Below are 27438 nucleotides of genomic sequence, written 5' to 3' on the forward strand. Positions count from 1 at the left end.
CTCTTCTTCCAGTATTTGCTACAGTACTTTGGAGACCTACCACATTGGATTCTGTTGAGGTTATCTTTTCGGAGAGTTTCTGGTAGTCCACCTGAAGAAGGGATACATCGATTGTTACTACATCAAGTTTTAGTTCTAAAGTCTCCTTCAGATCCTTTATTACTGCTGTTATTTCTTTGAGAGTGGGATCTCTCTCCTGGGGCATGCCAGCTCGCTATGCAGGTTTACCCCCTGCTGGTGTGACCGGGCGAGCCACCGCATATTTGTCCATCTTGTTTGCTTGATGTGGGCGACCCTTGGTTCCTGGCAAGATGGTGTTAATGCTTAGTTAACAGGTCTCACCTGACACTAGTGGGCAAGGGTCTCACTTCCAACGCGCTCAGCCTCACCTGGTGGGCAGCCTCTTCCTCACACACATTTGTTATGTACCCCAGGGGGCAAGGAGTGCCTCCCTTCACAGTAATCAGAGTTGTTCTGAGTCTGCCTCCTCCTCCTCCACCACCCCCTCCCCCCGCAATTCCTAACCCGGGCACTTGGACATTATGGGCTGGGACCAATACCCCTCTTAATACTGGTCTCTATGTACCCTGCTCAGCAGCATTGTTATTGTTATTATTGGGAAGTAGACTTCTCTCCGTTCGTTCTCCCCTCTTTCAGGCCATTCTGTTTTTCAATGGCGGCAACAGCGGTCTCTCAGGCCTTCCATCGGTGCTCCGCGATGCCGCTCCATCTGATCCCGTTGGGCGGGCGGCACCGTCCTCAGACCGGCGGTGCTTTGCTCTTTGTTCGAGCTGGAGGCTGCACCAGCTTGCGGGCCTCCTGCTCGTCGCTCTCTTTGGGGGCGCCGCCCTCCTGGCTGCTGTATTTTTTCCCGCCGGCCCGGCTGCTTGCGTATCTGCGCTCTGAGTTTCATACTTGTCACAGGCTGGCCAGAACTACCCAGCCCTTCTCTCCTCGCTAGCCACCCCACTGGGGCCGCTGCCGTAATGTGGAGACCGTGGCTGTCGTTGGGCTCCAGAAGAGGAGTAAGGGTCATGCTGGGGGATGCGGATTACTGATATGCCTGATGGTCAGCTTCTCTGTGGCGGAGCTGCCTAAGGTTGCAGCAATTTTCCTTCGGTGTCAAGCCGCTCCCCGAGGCCTTAAATCAGGGCTGCAGGCCCACACATAGCATTTAATGTGCAGACCCTGTTCACATGTAGTGCACTTTACTTGGGCCTATAAGTAAATTAAATATGCCAGTTGGGGTAAAGCCATTGTTACTATGTTTTAGAGGAAAGAGCGCAAGGCTAGCAGTGAGTGCACACGACCCTAAAGCCAGCAACACAAGGTCAGAAAAGTGGAAAACATAGGCAAAAAGTTGGGGGGAATCCATCCTAAGGCTGTCCGGTCTTACACTTTTCATTCATATTAAATTCTTAAGCAGATTGTATTTTACACCCTTCGGGTTATGTTAAGATAGGGCTGTTGACTGAATCTCTATGTGCACTGGCATGATTGATGCTGATTTCTTGCACTTGGCCTGGCGATGTGATACAGTGGCAGAGATGACGTGATGTGCTGCACTATTCCTAGAACACCACTGGTCACCCTGTAGGGTTAAGTAAGAGATATCCCAGCCAGCTCCTACAAACCTACAGCTATGATGCTACTCTTGGCCAAGAGAAGAGTACTGGTGGAGACACACTACTCTGTTGGCTGTGAGATCTGACATACCGTCTGGAGAGACTGGTGGAGCCTCTGCCGTAGATATTTGACTCTACAAACTGAGCGAGATCACAAGCCGCTCAACACTGGAAATGTGGAAACCGGCTACATCCCTTCATAAACTTTGCTTTGCCAGTAGGGTAAATGGGCAACACCACTGTTACCAGCAGAGGAGGCCTTTGACTGACTGACGTCTGACATTATGCATGCGACCTTATGTTACTGTATATGTATCTAAAGAATACTTTGCATCACTGGTGTATGATGGCAGCTGTATAACATCCTGTTTACATTTGCTCTTTTTTTTCTTCAAAAAAATATATAAAAAATACTAATATTTCTAGTGGTAAAACAGTAGAGAACTCTCAAATAGTAACGGGCTGATGAAATATATGTACCTTCACAGGCTGCTAGATGGCTGGTGCGCCATGCATCTAATATGCTCTGGTATGAAAGGATATTTGATAGCAGGTCTAATTCAATGAGTTGGGAGCAGTTAGGTAGGTGTGAGCAGTCCGGACATAGATCTAGGTCGAAATTAAAATCACATCCACAGTACAAATTGCAGAGATAGTGAAATGCATTTATTATAGACTTGTCTTCTAAATCCAGGGCAATCAATGTTTGGACCAGTTTACATTAACAAGGGTGACTGTTTACCTCCAAGGATGCCCTGAAGAAAATTATATCTACTTTGAGTATTACTCAGCCCATGCAACAATCAGAAAGACAGCCTTCATTTAAAAATAATTGTGGTGCTCCTGGGATACGAGGAATAAGACAATAGATTTCTATATCTACTCTGCTTAAAAGGTAATGTCACATTGGTCTTCTTGATTTGGTGTGTTTCCTGAAGTAGTTCAAGGTCTGTTTTGTGGTGGTTCAGAAAACCTACTGGATTTTTTGTGGGTTATTTAACCCCTTGACATTTCTTGTGTGGAATTGATAGGTTGCGTTGGCGTTAGGCACTGAATTGTACATTATGAGAGATTCTGGTTTATGCTTGCTGTTTCCTTGTGATTATTTGCACATTGAATATGTATTGTGCTGGTAATGCCTAAGCAAAAGACTGTCAAGCTGCAAGCTTAGACATTTTGCAGTAACTTACAACCCACTGCCCACACCATTCAACTCAACCAGCTAGTGAATGTCACCTTCCCACATCTTCCATAGCATAACAAACTAATGAAATTTGCTTACCTGTTTGAAATTGAGCTGCCATGCATAACAAAGGGGGCGTCCTTTGGGAAGGCCATAAGTGTAGGATGGATTGCTCCCCCATATGGGTGGGGCTTCTTGGGGATGATTATTAGTTCGGACTGCTAAATTATGTCAAGCATTAAGCTCAACTCCTGTGCCCTGCACGTTTACTGTACATGATGATGATTGCGCAAATACTACAGCCGGCACACTGATCTAACTTACTAGCTAAATTATGTCAGAAGACCATCTGAGTGACACAGATTAGAGTAACAGTCAGCATTAGTGTATGGTAGGTATGCCAGGTAAACTTCCAACTTGCTGAATTTGTAGGTTCTGGGGTGCAAAATATGCGTCAGTTGGCGAGACCAGGCATCCCGGGCATTGTTTTTTGAGCTTTAATATGTTTAAAGTATTTTTTTCATGGTTAAGTAGATTTTTTAATTGTTGGTGGCAGCATCATCTTCAAAAGTAGCAATGCGAGCCTCAGCGGTGTCTGTCCCTCCTGATTGTCCCGTTTGGCTTTCTTTTGGTCTACCCTTTCTATCAACATATTAGTTTTGCTGCTAGATGTGAGGCTTTTTTGCAAGGTTACAAGCAGGGTGTTTTTTGTTCACATCTTTCATCTGCAAGTTTCTCTTTAATTTTTTTAGATGGACTGGGGCAATCACAATTGTTTATTCTGGGTTGTTTGGTATTGAAAGTTCTCTTGGTTTGCTTGCCATTGTTTTGGCCATTATTTAAACTATCAGAGCAGACTGTGGACCCAGCTGGTAGCAAGTAGATATAGGGCCAGATTTGGTTTTGTGGGTGGTAACTGCAATGTACCAGTCAGTGAGATCAGCAGTGCTATGGCATGGCTTGTCAGAGGGAAATCTATGCAGTTAAGTGGTAGTTTATGCATGAAGATCCTTGGCACACTTAAAGACACCCACGGGCAATGAAAGGCCTAGACACGATAGATGACCTATTAGTTGGAGTTAGTGTGTGGGTAAAAGATGATAACAGGTCATAGTGCTATCCTATTTTGTAATTAACTATTTCAGACTGCTAGTCCACCTTGGATTCAACTTGTAAAATACTTGTATTATATGTGTTGCTTTAGAGGTAGGGGAGGGGCCTCAGACCCCAGGTATCACAGAGAGCTTTTCCACTGCATCTCTGACCTACTCCTGATTACTTTTAGAGTTAAGGGCTTGATAGTTGACGCTGGTTATGAAGGAATGGGACGTCTCTGCCCCGACGTTGCAGATACACTGAGGGACATGAGCAGGCCCAATTCAGCCTAGTTATTTGCAACAGCACTTTACAGCAGATGGCTCTGGTAAGAAGGAGAGGAAAGGAGCCCAAAGGCAAGCAGAACATCCTGACCTCAGGGAACACCCCTTCCCTCACTCCCCCAGCAAGAGTGGCTTGTAGCTTTGGGATGTGACTCAAACTCGATGACCTCCCCTCAGCTCTGTGCAGATTGGTTTCTAGGTGGAGCACAGTCTACCTTGACACCGTGCAGTGTGTCTTGAGGGATGGGCACTTGAAGTGGGTACAGTCTGGGAGTAGCATTGACACACTCAGTCCCCTTGAGCAGAATGAAGAGCCTCCCATCAGCGCCCTAGCATCACCCTGTTGGCAGCGACAGCCATGCTTAATTACACCATCTGCAGGCCTCAAAATCAGGTTCCCCAAAGCGCAAGTTAGAGTTGCTTGTTTGGTTAAATCTGTGTATCCATGCAGGCGATAAAAGCACGGCTGCAGTAGTCATCTTAAATCTCACTTGCCCTATTGAAATCAGCATCAGTGTTTGAGAAAAGGAGCTCTGCAAAATTAGATGTTGGTTTGCCTGGATGTACTATGGATTTACTATTTCCTATAAAACATTAGATACTCCATGGGTTCTTAAAATTTTTAACAACCATGATGACTACAAATTTACCAAAAGTAAGATCTCCTCCTCGGTCATGGATGCACAAACAGGAAGCTATCTCTTATCTCAGCTTTTTTTTACTATCTCAGTTAGTAAAATAAAGTGTCACCCAGATGTTAACCAACTTTAGGGCCATAAATTGCTTTTTATTGTTTTTATGACTTGTCTTAAACATAGGACATCATGATTGATGCAGGATGGAGAATAAGGCACCATGCCAGCAGATGGCTATGTTTCTGTCATTGGGTGATCAACAACATTGAGATCAACTGTCAGCCTCATTGTCTGTTGTATTAGACTTTGCCTTGCAACCATCGAAGAATAAGCTAGGTTGTTTATGTTAACGTGAAACATCAAGTGATGTTAATAGTGCAGTCAAACTACCTTTTCTGCTTAATTATATTCGAGACAGAATATAATTTCATCCGGTCTGTCCTGCTGACTTTCCACTACTACTTCATCAGAGTGAGAGGAGAGACTACATGGGGTATGTACTCAGAAAAAGCTGCCCAATTTTGACATTTGGCATCTATCAGATGCCTTCACAGCTATTTGTAGGCCACAGGGCTCTTTGGGAGACCGAACAAAAAGTGTCTTGTTGCATTTTGAGTTGTTTAAAAGACTTCGCTCCATCTGATACAATTACTTCACTTTGTACGGATGACAGAATAGCCACTACTTCTTTCATAAGCACCATCCCTTTTGCAATCAAATTTAGGAGAAAGACACACACATCCCAGACAATACAAGATTCATATGACAGCACGGAGACTTAGAGTCTGATTTAGAGTTTGGCAGACGGTTTACCGGTCCAATACAAAGGTCAGGAATACCCCATCCACTTTTTTACAAGTGCCATAGTTTATACTGCACTTGTAATAAAGCAGATGGGATATCCATCATTTTTTTTGACTGAGTTAATGGTCCGCCTAACTCCTAATCAGGCCTTCTTTGTTTGAAAATCAAAAGTTCAGTGGATTAGTTTTTTTGTTTGAGCCCCTTCAAATTAAATTGTTGATTACTGCTGAGCAATCTATCAAAAATATAAAATTTAAATATAAAATTTGCATAGGCAATGGTATTCATAAAAATAAAATGTGGCCAGTGGCCTGTAGACCAGTAGCAGCTCAAGGGGCGGGGCTGATAGTAGGGGATGGGGGGAGGGTAGGAATATAAATGTAATTTAATTTACAAAAAAAAAAAAATCACTTACCTCCCTTGACGCTCCTCGCTGCTGGCACAGGTGCCCAGCCTGTCCTGCACCGATCCTGACGCTGCTCAGAGCAGCGTCAGTATTGGCTGGGAGCGCTTAGCCAGGGCGCTCCCAGGCAGACTGGGAGCCTGTGCAGGCCCTCTCAGAGCCTACAGTGCATTTGTGTTTGGCCAGCCCGAGATGGCCGGACAAATACACCTGCGCTGTGAAGGGGTAGTGCTGAGCACTCCCCCCGCAGTGCACATCACCCCCGTGGCCCCACCCCTTTCAAAGAAAATGATAATACAAATAGTTTATTATCGTTTTCTTTAAAAGGTTTTGCAGCTGCTGCTGCTGGCAGGATGGTGGGGGCGACACTCCTCCGTCCAAATGGAGGAGCCTCCACTGCTGTAGACGCAGTACCATTTTTATAACAGAAAAATACAGCCATTTGTTTACATGGGAGAAACTTAAAAAGAAGAAACATGCTTCATAAAACATTAAGGTACAATTGGCCTAATTGAACATGAAGGAAAAAAATTAAGACTTAATTTTTCATAGGAATATTTTTTTTCACTTTAAATTCCTCCCATTTAAAAAAAGCATTAACAAAGCCAATAGGGCACACCTATGCAAGCGCTATTCGCTTTGCCTATTTGTTTTAGGCGTGTTATTCACCAGCATAGCTGCTGTTCAGCATGGCTAAAAGTTAGTGGCATGGAGAAGATTGGCGTAGTGTGTCATAGAGTTGAATGGCGAAGAGTGTAGAAGTTTGTTGTAGAGCGGAAGGGAGTGTTGTGTATTTGAGTGGCATAGTGTGTAGTCGCGTAGAGTGGACTGGTGTAGAGTGCATTGGCTTAGAGTGGTGCAAAGGGGAGCGGCGTACATTTGAGTGATGCAGAGGGCAGTGGCATAGAGTGCAGAGAAGTCGAGCAGCATAGAGTACTGTGGCATTGAATTCACTGGCATACAAAGCAGCGTTGTAGACAGCAGTGGCATAGATTAGAGTGGTGCATAGTAAAGTGGAGTGGTGCAGAGTGCAGTAGAGAAGAGTGCCCTAGAGTGGTGCAAAGTGGAGTGGCGTAGAATTAGGATGTAGTGGCGTAGTCGAGTGGCATAATGTGCAGAGTGGAGTCAAGTGGCGCAGAGTAGAGTTGAGTGGCATAGAGTGGTGCAGAGTAGAGTGCAGTGGTGTAGAGTGGAGTAGTGCAGAGTAGAGTGGCGTAGAGTTCAGTGGCAGAGAGTGCATTGTTGCAGAATGGAGTGTCAGAGTGCAGTGGAGTAGAGTGGCGTAGAGTACAGTGATGTAGAGTAGAGTGCAAAGATGTAGAGTGCTGTGACATAGAGTGCAGTTGTGCAGAGTGTGTTACTGTAGAGTGACATTTAGTGGAGTGGAGTAGAGTAGCATACAGTAGATTGTTTCAGAGTGGAGTGAAGTGGTGTACATTGGAGTGGAGTGGTGCAGGGTAGAGTGCAGTTGCGTAGAGTGGCATAGAGTGTAATGGCATAAAGTGGTGTAGAGTGCAGAGTAGATTAGAGTGGTGTACAGTCAATTGGCATAACGTGCAGTGGCATAAAGTTGAATGTTAGAGAGTAAACTGCATTGGGTTAGAGTGTATTGGCACAGAGTACAGTGTTGCAGAGTGGTGTTGTGCAGAGTAGATTGGTGTGGCCTAGACTGGAGTGTTTTAGAGTGCAGTGGTGTAGAGTACTGTGGTACAGGGTAGAGCAGAGAGGCATAGCGTGAAGTGGCATAGAGTACAGTGGCATGGAGTGGTGCACAGTGCAGTGAAGTGGTGTAAAGTGGAGTGGTACAGAGTAGAATGCAGTGGTGTGGTGTGGGGCTGAGTTAGAGTGGAGTATTCATGGTGTGGTAACACACTGCCAATACAGACAACACATTTTGAATTGAAATGATCATTACATTTGCACATACATAGTTTTAATCATACAGTGCACTGATGAAAATGTGCGGAAATTGCATCACCTAGTTTAATGATTTGTTTTGATCATATTAAAGTATTTGTTTTCAACACACTTCAGAAACAACAACAAATGTGCTTCACTTGTGCGTTTATAATTCTGATATATTCTGAAATACTTACAGTTCCTTTAAATTTTGTGTACTACAAAAAAACTCTTTCCTACCCCCAGTATCATGCAAGATTGCCACATAAATATCTCACTTTGAAGTCCGAGAAAGAAGAGTAAACAAGCACCCTTGCAAGACATCATCTGACATTTGACCTTAGTCTTTGAATGCATTTGAATGCACAGCAAATGTGATGAGATAACAGGTTCTAAAGGCCTGTTAACAGTAGGTGAGTTTGTGGAAGGATACCATAAACACGGGTTGGGCAACGGGAGGGACAAACTGAACCTGGAGAGCCTAAAAAAAATAAAGCCAGTAAATGAAAAGCCAGAAAATGTGAGTTACAGGCCACAAAGCCTATGGTAATCAACGAGCAAAATGCTTTCCTAGGTCAACTTTCTAAAAGTCCTAAAAATTACTTTAGCAAAGCAGACAGCTTCTTTGGCTTGTAGGCTGCAAACTAAAAAGGCTGTATTTTTCAGTTACAAATATTACACAGTTTATACTGGCCACTGAAGGCAAGAGGCCCACTGTTTGTAAATGTGACACTTTTAAATGGGAGAAAATTTACGTAATCATTAAGGTAACTTCATTTTAGATTTCTCCCATTTAAAAGCGTTCAGAAACATTATTTTGTTTCGTTGATCCAAGATTGAGTTGACAAGAGTCAAATACCTCATTGTGTCCGTTCTTAACCCCTATACTCCTGTGATTTAAGTGGCTTCCCTTTGTCTGGGTCAGTCACAGTATCAAAGTCCCCAGTGTATAGTTCATTTATCTCAAAGATGAAGAATCTTCAGAGGTATCCATCAGCAATAACACTGCCTTAGATTCATAGCGTTCACCTTCTTTAGTTTGATACTTGTACTAGGCAACACAGATAAAGTGAGACTTATTGTGTGCCCTTTAGTTTATTACTATACACATCAGACACAAATCGGGTCTTCCCTCCTACACGCACAAATTTCAGGCTAGTAGACCTGCAACATCAAAACTGTGTTGATTAGCAATACTTCGAGCATTGCCTCCTCAATGAAGTGCGTTCAGGACCAAGAGTAGCTGTCTCAGTATTGCCAGATATGCTTCATTCTGCCATTTGCAAAATGTGACGGGCTGCCATATTTCATGCACACAGTTTACTTTACAGTGTTTCCAATCAGTCACCCCAGGCTCCAGGTTCGATATACATCTCCCAAAAAGACCCAGCGATATCTGAAGGACCCCATCTCCTATACTGCTTGCATTAGCACATGAAACAGAGCTGTCCTATGGGTTTCAATTCTCTCTTAATGTGTTAGGTAGAAGGGCTTCTCTTTAGGTTACGTAAGTAATGCAACTTTTAGCTGTTATAGCACAAACCAGTCAGTGCATAGCCAGCAACCTTTGTGTGGTCAAAGCTCATCACTAGGTATCCAATGACTAGTTAATCGCAGCTCACTCTTTTTAGAAAGCTTTTTAATGTTTAGTAATATTTGTGGTCTGCCATCATGATGAGAGCTTTTCTGTCATCAATAGTAATTCTTTGGTGCCTTCTGGTAGCCATATTTGCAAAATGCTAGACGGCTTTCCTACTGCTGAAAGTGTCTCCTTAATGCAGAGAACACACATGCTTAGGCCTTCCATCCTTGTGTTGTCATTGTTCAAGGTCAGTATTTGGGTGCTGTATATGTCTATCTTCTCGTTAATTCAAGAGAAGGGCGAAACTGAAGAAAATTTTGCAAATTCTTTCTATTGTTTGACAAGTGTGCTATTTTTGTCCCTCAAAATACATATAAGCCTATGATATGGAAACATTTTAGGATTGTTGTGTTGTGATGTTTGCTTTGTAGGCACAATTAAGAGTCACAAGAGATTCAGATTATTAAAGTATTATTTAAACAAAACGATATAGCTGTGAGAATTGGAAAATGTCCAAGTTATGCTAAATGCACATTAAAAAAAGTAACTACATCTCTTGTTTTTTTCAGGTTATTCACATGGATTATGGCATGAAGGAGCAGAATCCCATTAACAATGTCCATTTCTATTGTAAATCAGACCCAAGCAAAGCAATCAAAATTCGTAAAGATCAGGTACAACTTGTTTGCATTGGGTATTGAACAGCTAAACCTAACTTGGAAATACATTTGTTCAGCAAGTATACCATTAAAAAGCAATGTTTTATGGAAGGAATGTCTGTGAATGTCAAGCACCTGCATGGTGTTGCCAGAGTAGCAATGTTGTACTGGAGAGAGAGGAGTTGAAAATGTCACCTTTACGAGGAAAATACAAGACAAATCAGATATTTTACTGAAGTTGGTAAATTCATTAAAAAAATTAATTGTGTTTTCACAAATGCTTGCCTATTTGAGACCTCTGATGCTTGATTTCTTTTTTTAAATATGTTTGCACATACTGCTACAACAGACATTAGACACCTGAAAGAGGCTGCAGCTTTCATTTTTGGTACCCCAGCGAATTGTACTGGAGTGCCCTCAAGCCCCACGGATTCAAAGTGGCAGCCTGTGGGAAGACTGTTGCCGTAGCCGTCCCAAATGTGGAGCATGCCACCTAGAGCACCACTAGAGGTCAGCCCCATTTCGGAGCATGGCGTAGCGCCTTCAGAGACGAGCCAGATGCCACAGATGCTGGATTTATATCGGATCCTTCTATCTGATTCAGAAGCTTAAGCCCATGTCATCCCAACTTTTAGTTCCACAAATAATACCCAGAATTTGATGGCAATGTTTTAATGAAGAGAGTGACATTTTTGGTGATTTGCAAGGTGCCAGTGGGTTTGCCACCTTCCCCGACACTGGGCTCATCTCCTAATCATATTGCACCAGAGCAATCTGACTTGTTTGCAGCTGTCATTAGGAGGGCAGTGGAAGTACTGGACTTAACCCTAGCTATGCAGGAGGTCACAATCGAGATTTTAACAGATTTTTGTAACCTTGCTGCAACCTCCCAGTAATCTCCCTTATCCTTTAACAAGGCTCTGACAAGTATACTAGGAGGCACCTGGGCTAAGCCAAGAGCTAGCTCACCAGTCAATAGACAAGTGAAAGGGTGGTGTACGCCTGCTCTTGGAGATCTTGACTTCTTGCTCCTACCCCAGAGAGCTTACTCAGAGGGTTCTGGCAACAGACTGGGACTGGCTGCTATTCCTGTTAATTCCAGGTACCAAAAAAGAAATGAGGCCTTCACACCATCCTTGATCTTTGCTCTCTGAAATTATTCCTCTGCAAGGACTAATTCATAATGCTCACTCTACCCAAGTTCTGTCTGTCTTGGACCCAGGAGACTGAATGGTGGCAATCTATGTACAGGATGCATATTTTCACATCCCCATACTGCAGTCCTACAGGCGTTACCTTCAGTTCCAAGCAGGAGACGAGCACTTTGAGATCTGTGTGCGCCCTTCTGGCCAGACCAGTGCAACTCAGATGTTAACGAAGGTGATGGTCGCTGCCCATCTGCAGAGCTTGGGCATTATAGTCTTCGCATACCTCAGCAACTAGCTAGTGAAGGCGATATTGCTTCAAACAGTTGTCAACCACCTCCAGAAGACAGCCAACTTGTTATCATCATTGGGTTTCTGTATCAATGTGAAGAAGTCACACCTGTCTCTTTCACAACGGCTCCCCTTGATTAAAGCCATTCTTGATATGGTGCTTTATCAAGTTATTCCTCTGCCTCAGCAATTCCAGGACATTAAATCATTGACCAAGGTTTCAGTGAGAGCAGCTTCAAGACTTCTGGGCCTCTTGACATCCTGCTTGTGGACCACGCCGGGTGGCACATGAGGGCTCAACAGTGGGATTTGAAGTCTCAGTTTGGCACTAAGGCAACCTGTAAGATTTTATCCCGGTGTCCAAGGAGTCCTCAAAGGATCTATAGTGATGGTTGCTCGACTGCAAATGGAGCAGCAGCAGATCTCTCTCCCTTCCCCACCCATAGCAAACAGTTGTGTGTAGGTGGGTGGAAGGGGCGTTCACCTGCATGGGGTGGAAACCAGAGGACTCTGGTCTCCATTGGAAATTCGATTTCATGTCAACTTGTTGGAGTTGCGAGCTATATGACTAGCACTAAATCCGCTCCTCCCATCCATCAAGGAGGAACGGGTGCAGGATCTCCCAGACAACGCAACCACCATGTGGTATTGAAACAAACAGGGTGGGGTGGGATTGTGGATCCTGTGCCGGGACTCTACACATCTGAAAGTGGCTGAACGGTCTGGGCATCTACCTTATTGTCCATCACCTCGCAGGATCTTTAAATGCCAGGGCAGACATACTCAGATACTGGTACCTAGCGGATCTGTAATGTTAGTTACACTTGGATTTGGCACCAGGGTGTCTTTCGGCAATGAAGAGAAACATGGCTCGATCTATTTGCCACCACACAGAACGTTTGCACATTGGAGTTTCAAAGCCAGTCCTCACTGGGATACGTCTTCTGTCTATATTAGGGGCACGGGGCTCCTGTATGCCTATCCACCCCTCCCCCTGCTGCCTAGGGTTCTGTAAAAGATCAGAAAAGACTTGGCCCAAACCATCCTAGTGGCTCCTGATTGGGCAATGGAAGATTGGAACTTCTGGCCATGAGCGTTTGTCCTCTAGTCTATTTGCCCCTTGGGGAGAATCTTCTATCACAACAGGACTGCTGGGGCCTGTCTCCGAGCCGGAACAACCTACACCTCCAGGTGTGGAGATTAAGCAGCAACACTTGATTGTTTTCAGTCTTCCTTCCGAAGTAGTTGTCATTTTGCCAGCAAGGCACCCCTCCACTAAGTCTGTACCTTCAGGGCGCTAGGAGAAGTTTGTTTTTAGGTTGTCCCTTCATCAGGTTCAACTCTTCAAAGAAAGTTTGTCAGATATTCTGTTTTGTCTTTCATTAGCCCAGCAAGGCCTTGTTGTGGCTACAGTTAAAGGTTATTTGTCTGCCCTTTCAGCCTTCTTAGAGTTACCGGATCAGGCTTTCTTTTTCAAATTACCGGTTATGACCTTTTTCAAAAGTTCTGACCCACATGTTCCCACCAACACCACTTGGGACACTTACCTAATGTGCACTTCATTAGAGCCCTTCATGGTTGTTCTCAATACATGTTAACTATTAAAGTAGTATTCCTTATTGCAATCTAATCTATTAGATAAATGAGTGAGCTCCAGGCCCTGTGTGTTCAACAAGCATACACTTTGTTCTTTCTGGACAGGCTAGTTCTTCAGACAAAGGTGGCTTTCCTGTGGAAACCGGTTAAGGCCTTCCATATATGATAATCCATCACCTTGCTGACTTTTTATGCTCCAGTTTACCTCTTTAGAGAGGAGGAACCCTCAGATAGCTTTTAGTTGTTATATTGATTGCACCAAAGAGCGTACCAACAAGATGAACAGCTTTTTGTGGGTTCTCTTGAACAAAGAAGGGAAAAACAGTGGTAAAGGGGACCATCTCAAGATGGATTGTTCTGTGCATGAAAATCTGCAATTGATTAGCAAAGAAACAGTCCCACAAAAGATCTGCATGCTCATACCACCAGAACAACAGCTCCTGCCACTGCAATGGTATGCAGGGTGCCAGTCAGGGGTATTTGCTTGGTTGTGAAATGGGTGTGCCTTCAAACATTCATGAAGCATTACTGCCTGGATAACCAGACCCAGCCCAATCTGTCCTGCAGAATTTCCTAGTTTAATCCGTTTCACAGAATCCACCACCTGAATAGGTGCTGCATTGGTATCTATTCACAAGGTGAGTAATCTGCAGTTAGAAGTCTCTATCAGAATAACAAGTTACTTCGCTTCGGTAAATCCTTTCTGGTATAGACTCTCTCTAACTGCAGATTCCTCACCGACCCACCTTCCTGCCCTTTCTGTAGATATGATTCACACAATCTTTTAATAAGATTCTGCACACTGCATTTCTGATTTCACTGGCACTGTGTCAGACAGTGTGGATGGAGATGAGAAAGAAACTGACATCAGCGCATGGTTGACTGTCTTATAGTGGCCCAGGTGTCACATCTAGACCCAACGCAGAGCCGCATGACAGCACCTGTTGATGTGTGAGGGAATTTCTATTAAAGTTTTGAGATTTAGTCTGGCACCTGGAGAAATTTACAGTGTGAAGAATCTGCAATTAGATAGTCTCTACCAAAAAAAGGCGTTAGCGAAGGTGAAAAACTTGTTCTTTAGACTTGAGTTACTGTGCCCAACATTGCCATGTCGGGAGGTGATAAGGTCTAGGTACCAAATATTAAATGAACAACATCTATTTAAAATTGTAATAATGCTTGTTCTCTACTACTGAATCATCACTGTTATCTATAAATGTTATTTTTAAATACTGCATAGTCCAGCTCATATGCTTGAACCTTGAACATGGAGTAAAAAATCACTTCTGATGGGTACTACTAATCATAGATTCCTCACCTTTAGAGTATTCCTCCATCCTCAGAATGGGTTTGGAACCTTCAAAGCAGTACTCTTGTGTGCTGGTATGTGGTGTTGTGGCTCCCCACCAATGTTGTTTTGCTCCAGAAGTGACATGCGCAGTCACATAGAGTCGCTACCTGTGTGAGCTGGTTTCGACCCCTTTCTTTCTGCACCTTCAGTCTTGGATCTGGAAGTTCCCCAGACCTCTGTTAAACCTCTCTTCGCTAAACATTTCTTGTGTGCAAGGGAATAAAATAAAAAGGGTCAAACCATGCAGAAACTGTCATGTCAGACCCTCATGAAGTGTAGTTTTGGTGTCTGGGGTTGGAGCACAACTCCAGGACCTGTGAAGACTGTACCCAAATGAATCCAAAGGCTGTATGTTACAGTGAGGCGAAGATTCTTCACTGTACATGGGAAGTCTCCTTGCTGTGATTGGTTGAAGTCGAATGGAAGGTCTCATTTGCGTGGCAGATCATCGTTGCAGCTAAAGTCTATGGATAAGTCAAAGAACAAAAACAAGAAGTTGAAGCTGGAATCTGGTCCTTCCCGCCACTCTCGGACTCCAGAGAGGTTGCAATGGTGTCGGCATGCCTCCCAGTCTCACTTCCAATCTTGCTCTGAGCCAGTTCTGAGTTTTGTCCTGCTACAGCCCAGGTTTCGGGGTCCATCAGTGACGTCCCATCAAGTAGATTGCTTCAGATAGACTAAGCTGCACAATTTTGGTACTTTACTGATTCCCTCTGGCTTGCCTTCAGGGCCTAAGGATCTACAGGGCCTTCCAGTCAGACTTCTTCCTGCGGATTTGCCCTCAGTGCTGTTTGTGCCCCTCAAACCCACATCAGGTTCAGCACAGCTCCTGTGATTGTTAATTTATCAGCTTCATTCTCTCTGCTGCTTCCTCTCGCATCCAGGCCGATGGCACCAGAGGAGGACTTGCAGACTAATTTACCTAACTCCGAGGGAATGCACCACAAACCCCAACCAAGGCTGCACTTGACTTCCTCCGGGACACAGGCAACAGGTAATCCTTCTGATTCGAATACCTTGCCCTTGCCATAGAGCTCAAACTTTGCACAGACTCAGACAACTTTGATGAAGGGGGTGATTTTATTCCCCAGTATGATGAGGAAAATAGCATGAAGAACTGCAAGAGGCCAGTGGCCTCTATACTTCTCCATACACTGGCCTTGTTCCTCCTCCTGGCCCAGCCACTGAGGAAGGTGCATCCTCCTCTGTGTTTGAGTAGGGCAGCAGTAGCATTAGACTTACAGCTCCCAACTATGGAAGTAAAAACTATTGTTTGTACAGAGGTGCTCTAGATACAGAAATGTTATTACCGATTAATGAGGTCCTTATAGATTCCCTTTTTGGCACTTGGGCAAAACCATGTTCAGGGCGCGTCAAAAAGCCTTGTTCTACAGACAGTGAACTCCGTCTGTCTTCTAGACCACTACTCCCATGCCATTTGAGACATGGTTGCACAAGTCCTTACTCATCCCACCCAGGGAGGCCACAATTCAACAAAATCAGTTGTCTGTTTCTGCCTGGGCACAACTGACTTCTTAGGTTGTGAGATGGGTACCAGTGTGGTGCTTCAGGGCCAAACCTGGATAAAATCTTACAAGCTTCTCCAGTGATGTCCCAGCATCCCCAATGGACATGCCATTTGATGACTCTCACCTCTGTTGAAAAGGTGGATTCAGCTCTAGAACTTTTCAAAGAGAGCAGTTCCACAGCACGTTCTTAGTGTCTGTATGTCCAAGTTAGACAGTAACTCCGGCAATTTCACCCTGTATGTACTTATGGTAGGTTTTTTCAGATTCACCAGACCCTACTGTTAACCCAGAAGGCGTTCCAGCCTTTTCGTGGTGGAGGTCGTGGCCCAGAAAAACAGCGATCAGGAAGAAAGTTCAGCTCTGTGGCCGGCCCTTCCGGCATTCTCAGCTGCAAAACGCTCTATTGTGTCCTTGCCCAGACACCGCCACCCTTTCTAAGGAAGGATCCAGTATTTCCTCCAAGAATGACAGGCCTTACTTCAGACAAATGGGTCCTCCAAATTTTACATCTGGGCTGTACCCCCTCATTTCTTTCTACCTTGCTGGACCTTTCACCACTATCAGGGTGGCTGACAGTGGGTCACCCGTCTGTCTTGCTGCAAGAAGTGCAGGCCCTTTTAGCCAAAGGTGCCATAGAGAAGGTTCCATCATCGGAAATGAAAGGTGGATGTTATCCTTGCTACTTCCTTGTGCCGAAGAATGATGGAGTCCTTTGTCCTATTTTTGATTTTTTCACCTCTCAGCACCTTGCTGGGGAAGGACAAATTCAAGATGCTAATGCTTGCCCAAGTCCAATCTGACCTAGACCCCGGAGACTAAAGTGTAGTGTTGAACCTGCAAAAAGCTTCATTCATTATCCTTGTCCTGCAGACCCAGAGGCACGACCTGTGGTTCACAGTGGTCCATAAGCATTTTCAGTTTGTAGTGCTCCCTTTTGGTCTCACCAGTGCCTGTCATCTGTTCACAAGATTGATAGGAGTGGTCACAGCACACCATCAGAGGTTGGGGGTACCAGCCTTCTCCTACTTCGACGACTGGCTGTTGAAAATGGGCTTGCACCACACAGTCATCAACTATCTCCAAATGATGGCAAACCTTCTGACATTGATTGGCTCTTCTCTCAATGTGCCAGAGTAACATCTGACTCCTTGCAGACACTCCCGTTCTTCAGAGCCATTCTGCATGTGGTGCCATTTCATGCTTTTCCCTTGTCGTTGACAGTCACAAACATTCATTCTGTGATTCCATTGTTTCAGCTGCTTCCTTGAATCTCAGTACAGATGAAGGAGGCTTCTGTGATTGTTATGCTTCTGCAACCTCCTGGTGAAACATGCCAGGTGGCATTTATGGGCTCTGCAGACCTAAAGCCTCTGTGAGCATAGCACTAAGGAAATTTGTCAGATTACATCCAGAGGCTGCAAAAGTTATGCAGTGATGGCTACTGGACTGCGATTAGGTCACTTAGAATTGACAGTGGTGTCATATGTATTGCTTCATGCTTGGTAGGCCCTCAGTGGAAATTGGAGATCAAAGGGCTCCGCTCCCCAGCAGAAGCTCAACTCCACATAAATCGTTGGAGTTGCAGGCAATTTCCTTTGAGTTTAAGGAGCTTCCTGGCCCCCCATCAGAGGATCACTTCTGCAAGTACTCACCAGCAACACCACTGCTACATGGTACTGCAACAAGCGGGGTGAGTTTGTCTCTTGGTTCATGTGCCAATAAGCTCCATACTTATGGAAGTGGCTGGACCCCAGGGTATTATCCTGCTGGTGAACCATCTGGTGGGATTTCTAAACACCAGGGTGGGAAAAACACAGCCACTGAAACTTAACGGATTGCAAGTGGCTCCAGAGGTGGTGCAGGAAATCTTTTGTCTATGGAGAAAACCCTGGCTCTATCTTTTTGCCACTGCCAGGAATGTGCAGTGTCAGCACTATCCCATTGGAGTTTCCTAGGTGGCTGTCTCTGAGATGTATTCCTTCTAGAACGGAGCTGAAAGAGCTTATCTATGTCGTATTTGTAAAGCGGACTATCAGCTACAAGGGTATACTGGTGCTGAGCAGGTGTGTGTACCTAGCCTTGCCTATAGTAGGATAGTTAATTGAAAAGCCAGGTCTGCAGGTGCTTGTGGAATTCAAGAAAAGAGGAGGGGGCTCTAATGTGGAGTGGGAGGCCATTCCATGCTTTAGGAGCAATGTAAGAGAACACCCTCGCTCCTGATCTCGTTTTGTTTATGCATGAAATGTGTGCAAGCAGGAGTCCTGCTGAGCAGAGGTGTATGGGTGATTGATATAAGGAGATGAGACTGTTCAGATAGGCGGAGCGTAAATTGTGTAGTGCCTTGAATGTGTGTGTGAAGAATTTGAAGTGAGTGCATTTGTTGATCTGGAGCCAGTGGAGCTCCCCAAGGGTAGTGTGATAGGAGTTCTGTGTGAGAGGTTGAGGATGAGTGAGGCTTCCAAGTTCTGGATGTTTTGTACTCTTCTAGTGAATGGCTTGGTGATTCCGGCATACACGGTTTTCCAACTTGTTGCTCGCTATTGCTTAAATGACAGTATTTCTGGTGTTGCTTGGGAGCCATTTTAAGGTCTTCCTCAGCATCTCAGGGTCTGAAAGCATGATGCAGTGAGTGCATTGACTTGCGCAGTCATGTCCTGTTTGCTGTTGGTGATTATTCTTAGGTTCCTGGCATGGGGGCTGGGTGTGGGCCTGAGTTTGGCTGGCCACCATTTGGAGCCCCATGGTGACCTGTTCTTGCTGAAGATCACTTCTTCTGTCTTGTCTGTATTGAGCTTCAGACTGCTGGCTTTAATCCAGTTACTGATGAGAATGTTGATGTGTGTTTGGATGACATTGGTCAGAGGGATTATTTATGCATTGAAGAGGTTGGGGCTTAACGATGAACTTTGCGGCTCTCTGCAGATGAGTTTGCAGGCTTCCGAGAAGTAAGATGCCAGGTTCACAGCTTGTGTTCTGTCCATTAAGAAGGAGCAGATCCAGTTGAGAGTAGGACCTTGGCAATTTTGTTTGTGGTTACGGCAGGCCACAAGATCAGGATTTTGTTCTTCAGCCATGATGGAAAGTTGAGTTGCAACAGTGAGTGGGTCCGGCTGAAGGTCAAAGTTGCCATATTTGGATGTGATTTTATTCCAGAAGATTTCCAAAAGCTTGTTGCCAAGGTCTTGTGAAGGGGAGGTGTTGCTTGATGAGACAGGACGAGCGGTGAAATCCTTGAAAGCAAAGATTTTCTTGTTAGCGCTGGCGTCAATACGATCCTCAAGAGCTGAGCACTTGATGTTCCGTATCTGCTGGTGGTAACATCTAAAGGCTGATTTGAAGGTCCCTTAATCTGTGATGTCTTTACTTGTTCTCAATTTGCACTCCAGTTGCTTGCAGTAGCGTTTTGTCAACCTTACTTTCTCTGTGCGTCAGCGGGCCTGTAGTCGGATTCTTGCCGTTGGGTTGCGCTTGAGCGGAGCCTGGGTGTCAGCCTATGCAGTGATCCTGCTGTTGAGGTTATTGGTGGCTTTCGGCAAGTGGCTGATGTGCTCAGGCTGGTGCGCAGAGAAGGAAGAAGACCAGTCCTCTTCTGTGATGCTTTTCCAGCTGCTGCAGGCAGTTCTGGTGGTGATAGGTTTGTAGTGATGCAGGGTGGTTATGCTGAAACTGGCAAAAGGTTTGGTCTGTCCATGCCATAGTTGCTGGCTTATCAACTGTGATGTTGCCAATTGAGGAAAAAATGAGGTCCAATAGGTGCCTGGCTTCACGGATGGGTTCGGTAATGTGCTAGGTGAGGCCAAGGTTTGTCTGGTTTTCTAGAAGGGCCATAGAGTTAGGGTCTATATGGTCTTCTAGGTAGTTCAGGGTCCTGATGATCTGTATACAAGGGTTCCGCCCAGGTAGAAGTTGACTGTGATGCATATCTTGAACGTGAGGTATTCCATGTAGCTGGTGGGGTTGTCTGTGTAGGTGATGCAGCTAAATGTATCTTTGAATATGATGACGACTTTACCTCTGGGTTTGTGCTAATATCTTGCCTGGAGATCTTGTAGCCGGCGGGAACGGCTGTAACAATGTCTGGTGCAGAGGTAGGGTTGAGCCATGTTTCCATCACACAGGGCAAGCCCTGAGCATGGTCATGGTAAATTGGTACAGTAACATTTAATCAACAAAATGGTGGCTAAATGACAAAAGACAATAGGGAGAACAGGAAATATGATTTTTTGAAGTTATAAGTAAAAATACTTTCAGAAAGCCAAATGCTCATATGATAGTTAAATCCACGTTAGACCCGGACCTAGGTGCAATTCGAGCTTCACCACGAGGGAATGTGGGTCTTTTGCACCAACCAGGTTCATCCTGGTCAAATATCTTACCTTCTTATATCTTTTAAGTTCCAATCCACTAAAGAAGAACACTTCTAAAGCTCCCCCCACAACTTCAGCTGAGACACTTAGAGGGTCACAGATTGTCAGGCAGAGGCCAAAAGCATAATCTAGTCCCCGTCCAGTTGCCGCTGGGTACTTCCAGACCAGGCTTCTTGTAGGCTGTTGTCTCCCTGTAGCCACACAGGAAGTCAGCCAACTAACTGTTGGAGTCCACCTCTTTGTCCTGGGAACAGGAGGGAGCAGGTCCAGTCATTTGGAGGTTCCTCTCAGGTCACAGACAGCAGGTCAAGTCCTCTTCTGATATTCCACAGTTCAAGGATTTGTTTGAAAGTAGGTACCTGGAGATACTACAATTATGCCTTGCATGAGCTAGTGGATAGGGTGACTCCTGGTCTCTCCCTAACTGATGTGGTAAAAAGTACCTGGGGGCAACCCTATCCCCACTTTTTCAGTAGTTCCTGTTTGCCTAACTGCAGACAGGCCCAAAATGCATTATGTCGCGCATTTTCAAGATGTCCCAAGTCTTTGCCCACACTCAACTTGGTCTCTGGGGACATGTGTGTGTGTCTGTGTTTGTGTGGTGGGGGGTGCACTATGGTAATCTTACATCTAACACTAAAATGCAGTTTGGAGCAGTTACTGTACCCACAGAAATCCCAGAGGAAGATAATGGATAGGACAAAAGTATGGTCCTATAGGAACCAGGCAGTGGATACTCAAGAATAATCTTGGCATCCTTTTTTTGTCCCTTTCAAGTGCACCCACGTGCTGCATGTAAACCCAGTAGAGCTGTAAAGCAGAATTGGACCCTCAAGTAGAATTTGACACTGTAGTGTCAAAAAAGATAACTACAACCCCCACCTTGCATATTTTGTGGAGCTTAGAGGGCTCTTTGCCCATTTACCTAGTGTTTGCTCCTAGGATGCATTTCACTCCTATCAAGGCTAATCACTGGCTGGGAAAAGCTGGAGAGCTATTACAAATTAGCATGTAGGAACTTCAAGCATGCAAAAGGTAACTTACGAAAATCTACTTTTCCTTAATGTTTATTTAAAAACAACCTTCACTGTTGAATTGGATTTTTAATAACTTTTAAAAAATAGCTGTTTGAATATTTTCTACCTGGTCTCATTCCTGTGATACAGTATTCAGGGGCGATGTATTAAAATGTTTAAAAGGTTGAATTGCAATTTTTGCAGTGCTATAGTTGGTCTGCAAAGGTGAGGATGAAGCCAAGTTTCTTGTGCCACTCTAGTGGATGGCGCAATAGGTGTTGCAGGCCACAAGTGACATTTAACGTACAGTCCCTAAATACAACTGATATGGTATATTGGGGATTTATTTACATTAGGTGATGGCACGTTGATTCCGTTTCCCACTTTGGTCGCAGATGCGGGCCTTCCGGCGGGACAGTTCCTGTTGTATAACTCACTATTGCGCTCTTTATCAGCTGAATGGGGAGACTTAACAACTGCCCTCCCAACCCATCTACTAATACAATATATACAGGTCATGGGGAGGGGTAGGCATCTGATTAGGTGGTTCACCGATGCACTGCAAACTCACATTGTGCAAGAACTTGGCACGCTGCGTACTGCTTGGGAGAGCGAATTTGCCACTCCCTTCACAGACTCGCAGTGAAAATCTGTTCTCTCTAGCCACACTACTATACCTCTCAATTCCAGGTTTGAATTTACACAATTCTAAATTATACATAGGGCATACCTTACGCCAGCCCGCATTAACAGATATTTCCTTCGCTGTGATGCAGCTTGTCGCCGTTGCAAACATCTCAGTGCAGATATAATACACATGCTATGGTCCTGCCCCTCCTTACATATCTACTGGAGAGCCGTGGTCGCTCGTTTATCAGCATGCACAACACGCACAATATCGTTCACATGGGAGACCTGTGTAATGAGTTTATTCCCCAGAGGCCCGTGTCACACGGGCACCACAAGATTTTTAGATTTGGGTTTTGTGATAGCCAAAAGGCTGATAACTCGCAGATGGAAGTCTGCGGAGGCACCTACTGAGTTGACCTGGAAACAGTCATTTGCGATTTGGGCGGGTGCCGAGGGGGTGGCACTGAAGCGGGAAGATGCACTTGGTCTTTGCAAATACCCCCTATCAGACAGCTGGAAGGCGATGTTGGCACACTTACAAAATCTAGACACAGACTCTGATTCAGCAGTGTCGGACTAATATTTAGGTTGGCCCAGTGTTAAAAAAAAAATGGGGACCCCCTGCTATGGTCATCAGAACGCTTACCGATTGTTGCATTCCCATCCCGAACATGTAAACCAAGGCACAATCAGCACTACGCCCCTGGAGCTAAAACATGGCTCCCAATACAGTAATGCATCTCTACAGCACTGCCGGGGATACCACACGCATGAAGATACAGTCATAATGTCATCAAATACTTAAGGATAAAGTACTCAATTGTTTTAAAATGTTATTGTTTTTATTCGTTGTTAACTCAGGATCAGCATTTCTGTATATATCTCTGTAACTGCATAACTACTTAAGCGTAAAAGCTAAGCAAGAGATAAGAAGTCTATCAGTCTGTGTCTACCCCAGAAACCCAACTATCTTTCATGCAAAAAACGTATACTTAGGCTCAGACGATCTTTCCTGATTGTAAAATGTAATGTATATGTTTAGATAATTCGTCTCTTGCTCTATCTAGTATCACTACACATGTCCCACTCCTTGAGAATAATGCTCGCAAATATGCAAAGTGTCTATCATATATGAACATCTGTTGTATAAATGTTATTATAGAATCAAACACTTATGGTATAATTGAAATAACAATAAAAAGATTCCTGAAAAAAATGGTATATTGGGGATTTATAGGTGAGTTAAATATGCCATTGAGGTTTATGCCAATTCAACCATGTTTAAAGAAGGAGTGCAGGCACTTTACTACTGGTTAGCATGGGTAAAGTATACAGAGTTCTAAAGCCAGCAACATTATATAGTCTAGCAAAAGGTGAAAAACCAGACTGGCTATGCAGAAAAGGAAGATTTCCTGCATCCACCAAAACCATTTGTGATGTCACATTGAGACTTGAACTTAGTTCTCCCTTTGTTGATGTGTACCTCTCTTGAGCCACTGCACAGTTGTTCATTACAGCTTATGTCTATAAAATCGTTTTTTCTCATCACCATGACATCGGCTAGGCATGTGAGCAAGCTGCAGGTTCTTGAGGTGAACACCAAGTATACATAAGTCCTTTTAGATAAGGTGGTGTTGAGGACCTGAGCTTCTTTTCTACCTAAAATGCACACCTGCATTTCAAGTTGGGCAAGTTATCACCACTCTGGCATTTTTTGCCCATCTCATAACTTTAAAGAGGAAGAGAGACTTCACTGTTTTGGCCCTCGGAGGGAACTGTGCTTTCATACTTACTGCACCAAAGAAAATCAGGTAAACGATAACCAGGTGGACAGCCAGCCTTTTGTGGAGCTCACATGGGCAAAGAAGTGTAAGGCAGGACAAAAAACAGACCATCTGCTGATGGATTGCTTCCTGCATAAAAATCTGCTGCTCACTGGCGAAGAAGAAGCCTCCAAAATACTTATGAGCTCATTCCAGCAGAACTAAGGTGCTACTACTGCACTAGCATGCAGAGTAACTGTCCTGGGCATTTGTCAGGCAGCTATGTGGGTGCCGGTACATATGTTAATAAAGCACTACTGAAGTACTTTCACCTCGACAGTCTGGTCCACATTTTGCCTGCTCAGAGTTGTTAGTCTGAGCCAGTTCACAGACCCACCACCTAGAGAGGTACTGCTAAAGGTGAGAAATCTGCAGTTAGAAGAAAAAGTTATTTATCTTCAGTAATAATCTTACTGGTGGAAAGTGTATCTACATACAGAATCCTCACTGACCCTCCCACCTCCTAGTTCTGTGAATTGGACTGTTTTACAGTCTAAAGAAGTTCCAGTTTAGTGATCTGCATACTGATCATGACAGTCTGTTGATAGGCTTTGCGTCTGAGAGCACGGACAGACAAAGCAACTGGCATCAGCGAGCATTGGTGGCGCCTTTGTGGGGCTCTGTCTATTACTTCTAGAGCGGAACTTCGTTGGCAATGACCCACACACCACCACCTATGGGCACCTAGGAGTACTGCTCTAAAGTTTCTGGATCCAGTCTGGTGCCTGGGGAGTATTCTGAAGGTGAGAAATCAGCATTTAGAGTCTCCCACAGAAAAATCGCTACTGAAGGTAAGTTACTTTTTCTTCAAGTAAAGCAGAAAACGCAGTTCCTTTACCCATGCGTCATTTGCTTTGCATTTTTTATCATTTCATCTAGAAGTAGAAGAGAGATTATTGCAAACCTCATTAGGAGTTTAGAAATGGGTCTAATAATATTTATAACAGTATTTCTGTCCAAAACACGTTTTTACCCATATGGAAATTCTTCTCTACCTGTACCACATAATGTTAAGACAGCTGTTGGCAAAGTCAGTAGCTCTTGCCATTTATTATAAATGTGTCCACTGGAATTATGCGATTTTGCAGCATGCTGCATTTTCCACACAGTTATGGATTTGCCGCATTTGTAACCTAGTCAACCATCCATTGCACAATTTGTAGATTTTAGCAAACACATTTAGTTTCTAGTTCAAACAGAACAAAAGTTATTAATAAAGCAGTGATATATTTAGTTGGGTGGTGGAACGTCTTTAGCAAAAGAAAACTGGTGACCTTTTTGTAGCTTATTACTGTATTTGGGTGTTAAAGTGGTACTAATGAGGTGCAACCTTTGCTAATGCAGTATTAACATGCATAAAATAATGAAGTAATACTATTACAAAATTTGCACATTGGCATGCATAATTTTCCTTTTCTTGCTGCATAATTTAGTCAACCCTGCTGCATAAATTGTCTTCTACTGCCTCAAAATGTGGTCCTCTTGTCCTGCATAATTCCAGTGGACCTGATAATAAATGAGAGCCCACATACATCCACGTAATCCCTCTTGTATACACAAGCATACTAAACACTCAAAAATACGTGCACGCACAACACACTATCACGCAAACAGGCAATGTAATATGAAGCATGTTAACCCACAGTGTAAGGATTGGCCGCTTGTGCATGGATGAGGCTGCCACATGAGTAATACATTTATTCCACTCAATGAACAGTCAACACAAGCATCATTAAGAAATAAAGAAACAAGTATTCGCGAAGCTGATAGTTCTTGATTACATTTTGAGTGAGAAGCCAGACGTATTGGCTTTGTTATTATGGGGATAGGCATCTAAAAATCACAAAATTCTGTGCAGAGAATAATACGTCACTGATAGAGGTATGCAAAATTGCCATATTCTTTCCACATAATTTCTTGTAATTTTTAGATAATTATATGAAATTTCACAGTATCTTGTAAACTACTCACACTGAAAATTCAGTGCCAGTATCAGGGGGTTCCGGGATCATTGAAATGTATTGGAAAAGCCGCTGTGTGTGGCTTTAAAAAAAAGTTTATTGATCAGTAAGGTTTTAACATATGTTTTTGTTTGGAGAGGTAAGCAACTGGATGGATGAGTAAGGTTTGGGGGATGGATGGATGGATGGATGGGTGCTGGATGAGTGGACAGGTGGGTGACTGGATGGGTTTGATGATCGATGCATAAATAGATGAGTGAGTAGGGATATAGTGGATGAATGAGTATGTTGTAGATGTGTGAGTCATTCAGATGGGAAAGAGGATAGTCCGCAGATAAGTGACTGGATATACAAGGTTGCCATTTGGTTGAATAGCTATATTGATCAATAGGCATATTATTGGGTAAGTAGAAAGGTATTTGGTGTGAGGATGTGTAGGTTGGAGAGTAGGTATATAGATGCATGAGTAAGTAGGGGTTTCAGTTGATATATAGGTATGTGAGTATGGTAGGGTGAAATGATGTATGGGTGACTAGATTAAATTAATGAGAAAATAATTGTATGTGGGCTGATTGAGTGTGGATGCGTCGTTGAGATTGATGGGTAAATGAGTGAACAGATGAGTGAATAGAGAATGGGTTCTATGATGAGTCATTGATTTGATGGAGTGAGTGAGTTAGATTTAATTCTTAGAGATGGAGTGAGTGTGTGAGGAAACAGATGGACTCGGTGAGTCATTGTATGAGTGGTTGATTATTGTATCAGTAAATGGATTGAAGGAAAAGCTGTGTCTGGTGGCTTAGTGGACTAATGCATCAATTCTAGGTGTGTTTACTTGACCTCACTGTCGCAGGTTCAAATCCTGGCAGATCCACTCAGCCTTTGATCCTTCTGAGTTCAGTGAACCCTATGGAGTGAACGTTTTTTTACATGACTGTCTCTGTTCACTTAACTGTGGATGGTAGGAGGAATCAAACAGTGCCCCAGTTGACTCAGAACAGCACCAAGGTCAGTCTGTGAAGCATAAATACCAGTGTAGTATAGGATTGAGCACCCTGCTGAAGAGTGCTGACATTTGAAGTCATGGTAGTCATTGTAAGATACTAAAAGTAAAGATGGCACGGTTGGTGCAAGCAGTGTAGAGTGACAGGTCCACACATGGTAACTTTGATACTACAAGGTGGTTAGGTGATGACATGCAGTGCATTGAAGGCTGCCTGTAAGAGGCCATGGTCCCAGATTTTAACAAATCTTTGCATTCATGTTCTTGTAGTGTATCAGGGGCAATAGAAAGTGCAATTGTAATGTTTGCCTCCAAGGTGTTGTGATGGGTAAATTCTACGTATTCCATAATTGAAATAGAGGGAGTTGCGTTGTGGTGGGGTTTCACAATTTATTTTTCTAGGGGGTGGAGTAGCAGGAACATGTAAGAACATAGTGGATAGGAAGGAAATATATATGAATAAATAAGTTCAACGACAAATATAGGGAAGATCGCAGTAAACCCAGAAGCTATAAATTAAACGTAGATGGCTAGGAGTGGGTGAAGAAAAGCAGTGA

General features: G+C 44.0%; 1 protein-coding gene across 1 annotated transcript in view; it reads left to right on the forward strand.

Moving 5' to 3' along the window:
* Positions 1–27438, forward strand: part of SAMHD1 (SAM and HD domain containing deoxynucleoside triphosphate triphosphohydrolase 1) — a 1157401-nt gene that overhangs the window by 894924 nt on the left and 235039 nt on the right. The window contains exon 16 of the mRNA XM_069243902.1: positions 10080–10184. Within this exon, the coding sequence (XP_069100003.1) occupies positions 10080–10184 (105 nt within the window). The remainder of the gene's footprint in view (positions 1–10079; positions 10185–27438) is intronic.

Source organism: Pleurodeles waltl, chromosome 7 (genome assembly GCF_031143425.1).
Source record: "Pleurodeles waltl isolate 20211129_DDA chromosome 7, aPleWal1.hap1.20221129, whole genome shotgun sequence".
Lineage (NCBI taxonomy): Eukaryota > Metazoa > Chordata > Amphibia > Caudata > Salamandridae > Pleurodeles > Pleurodeles waltl.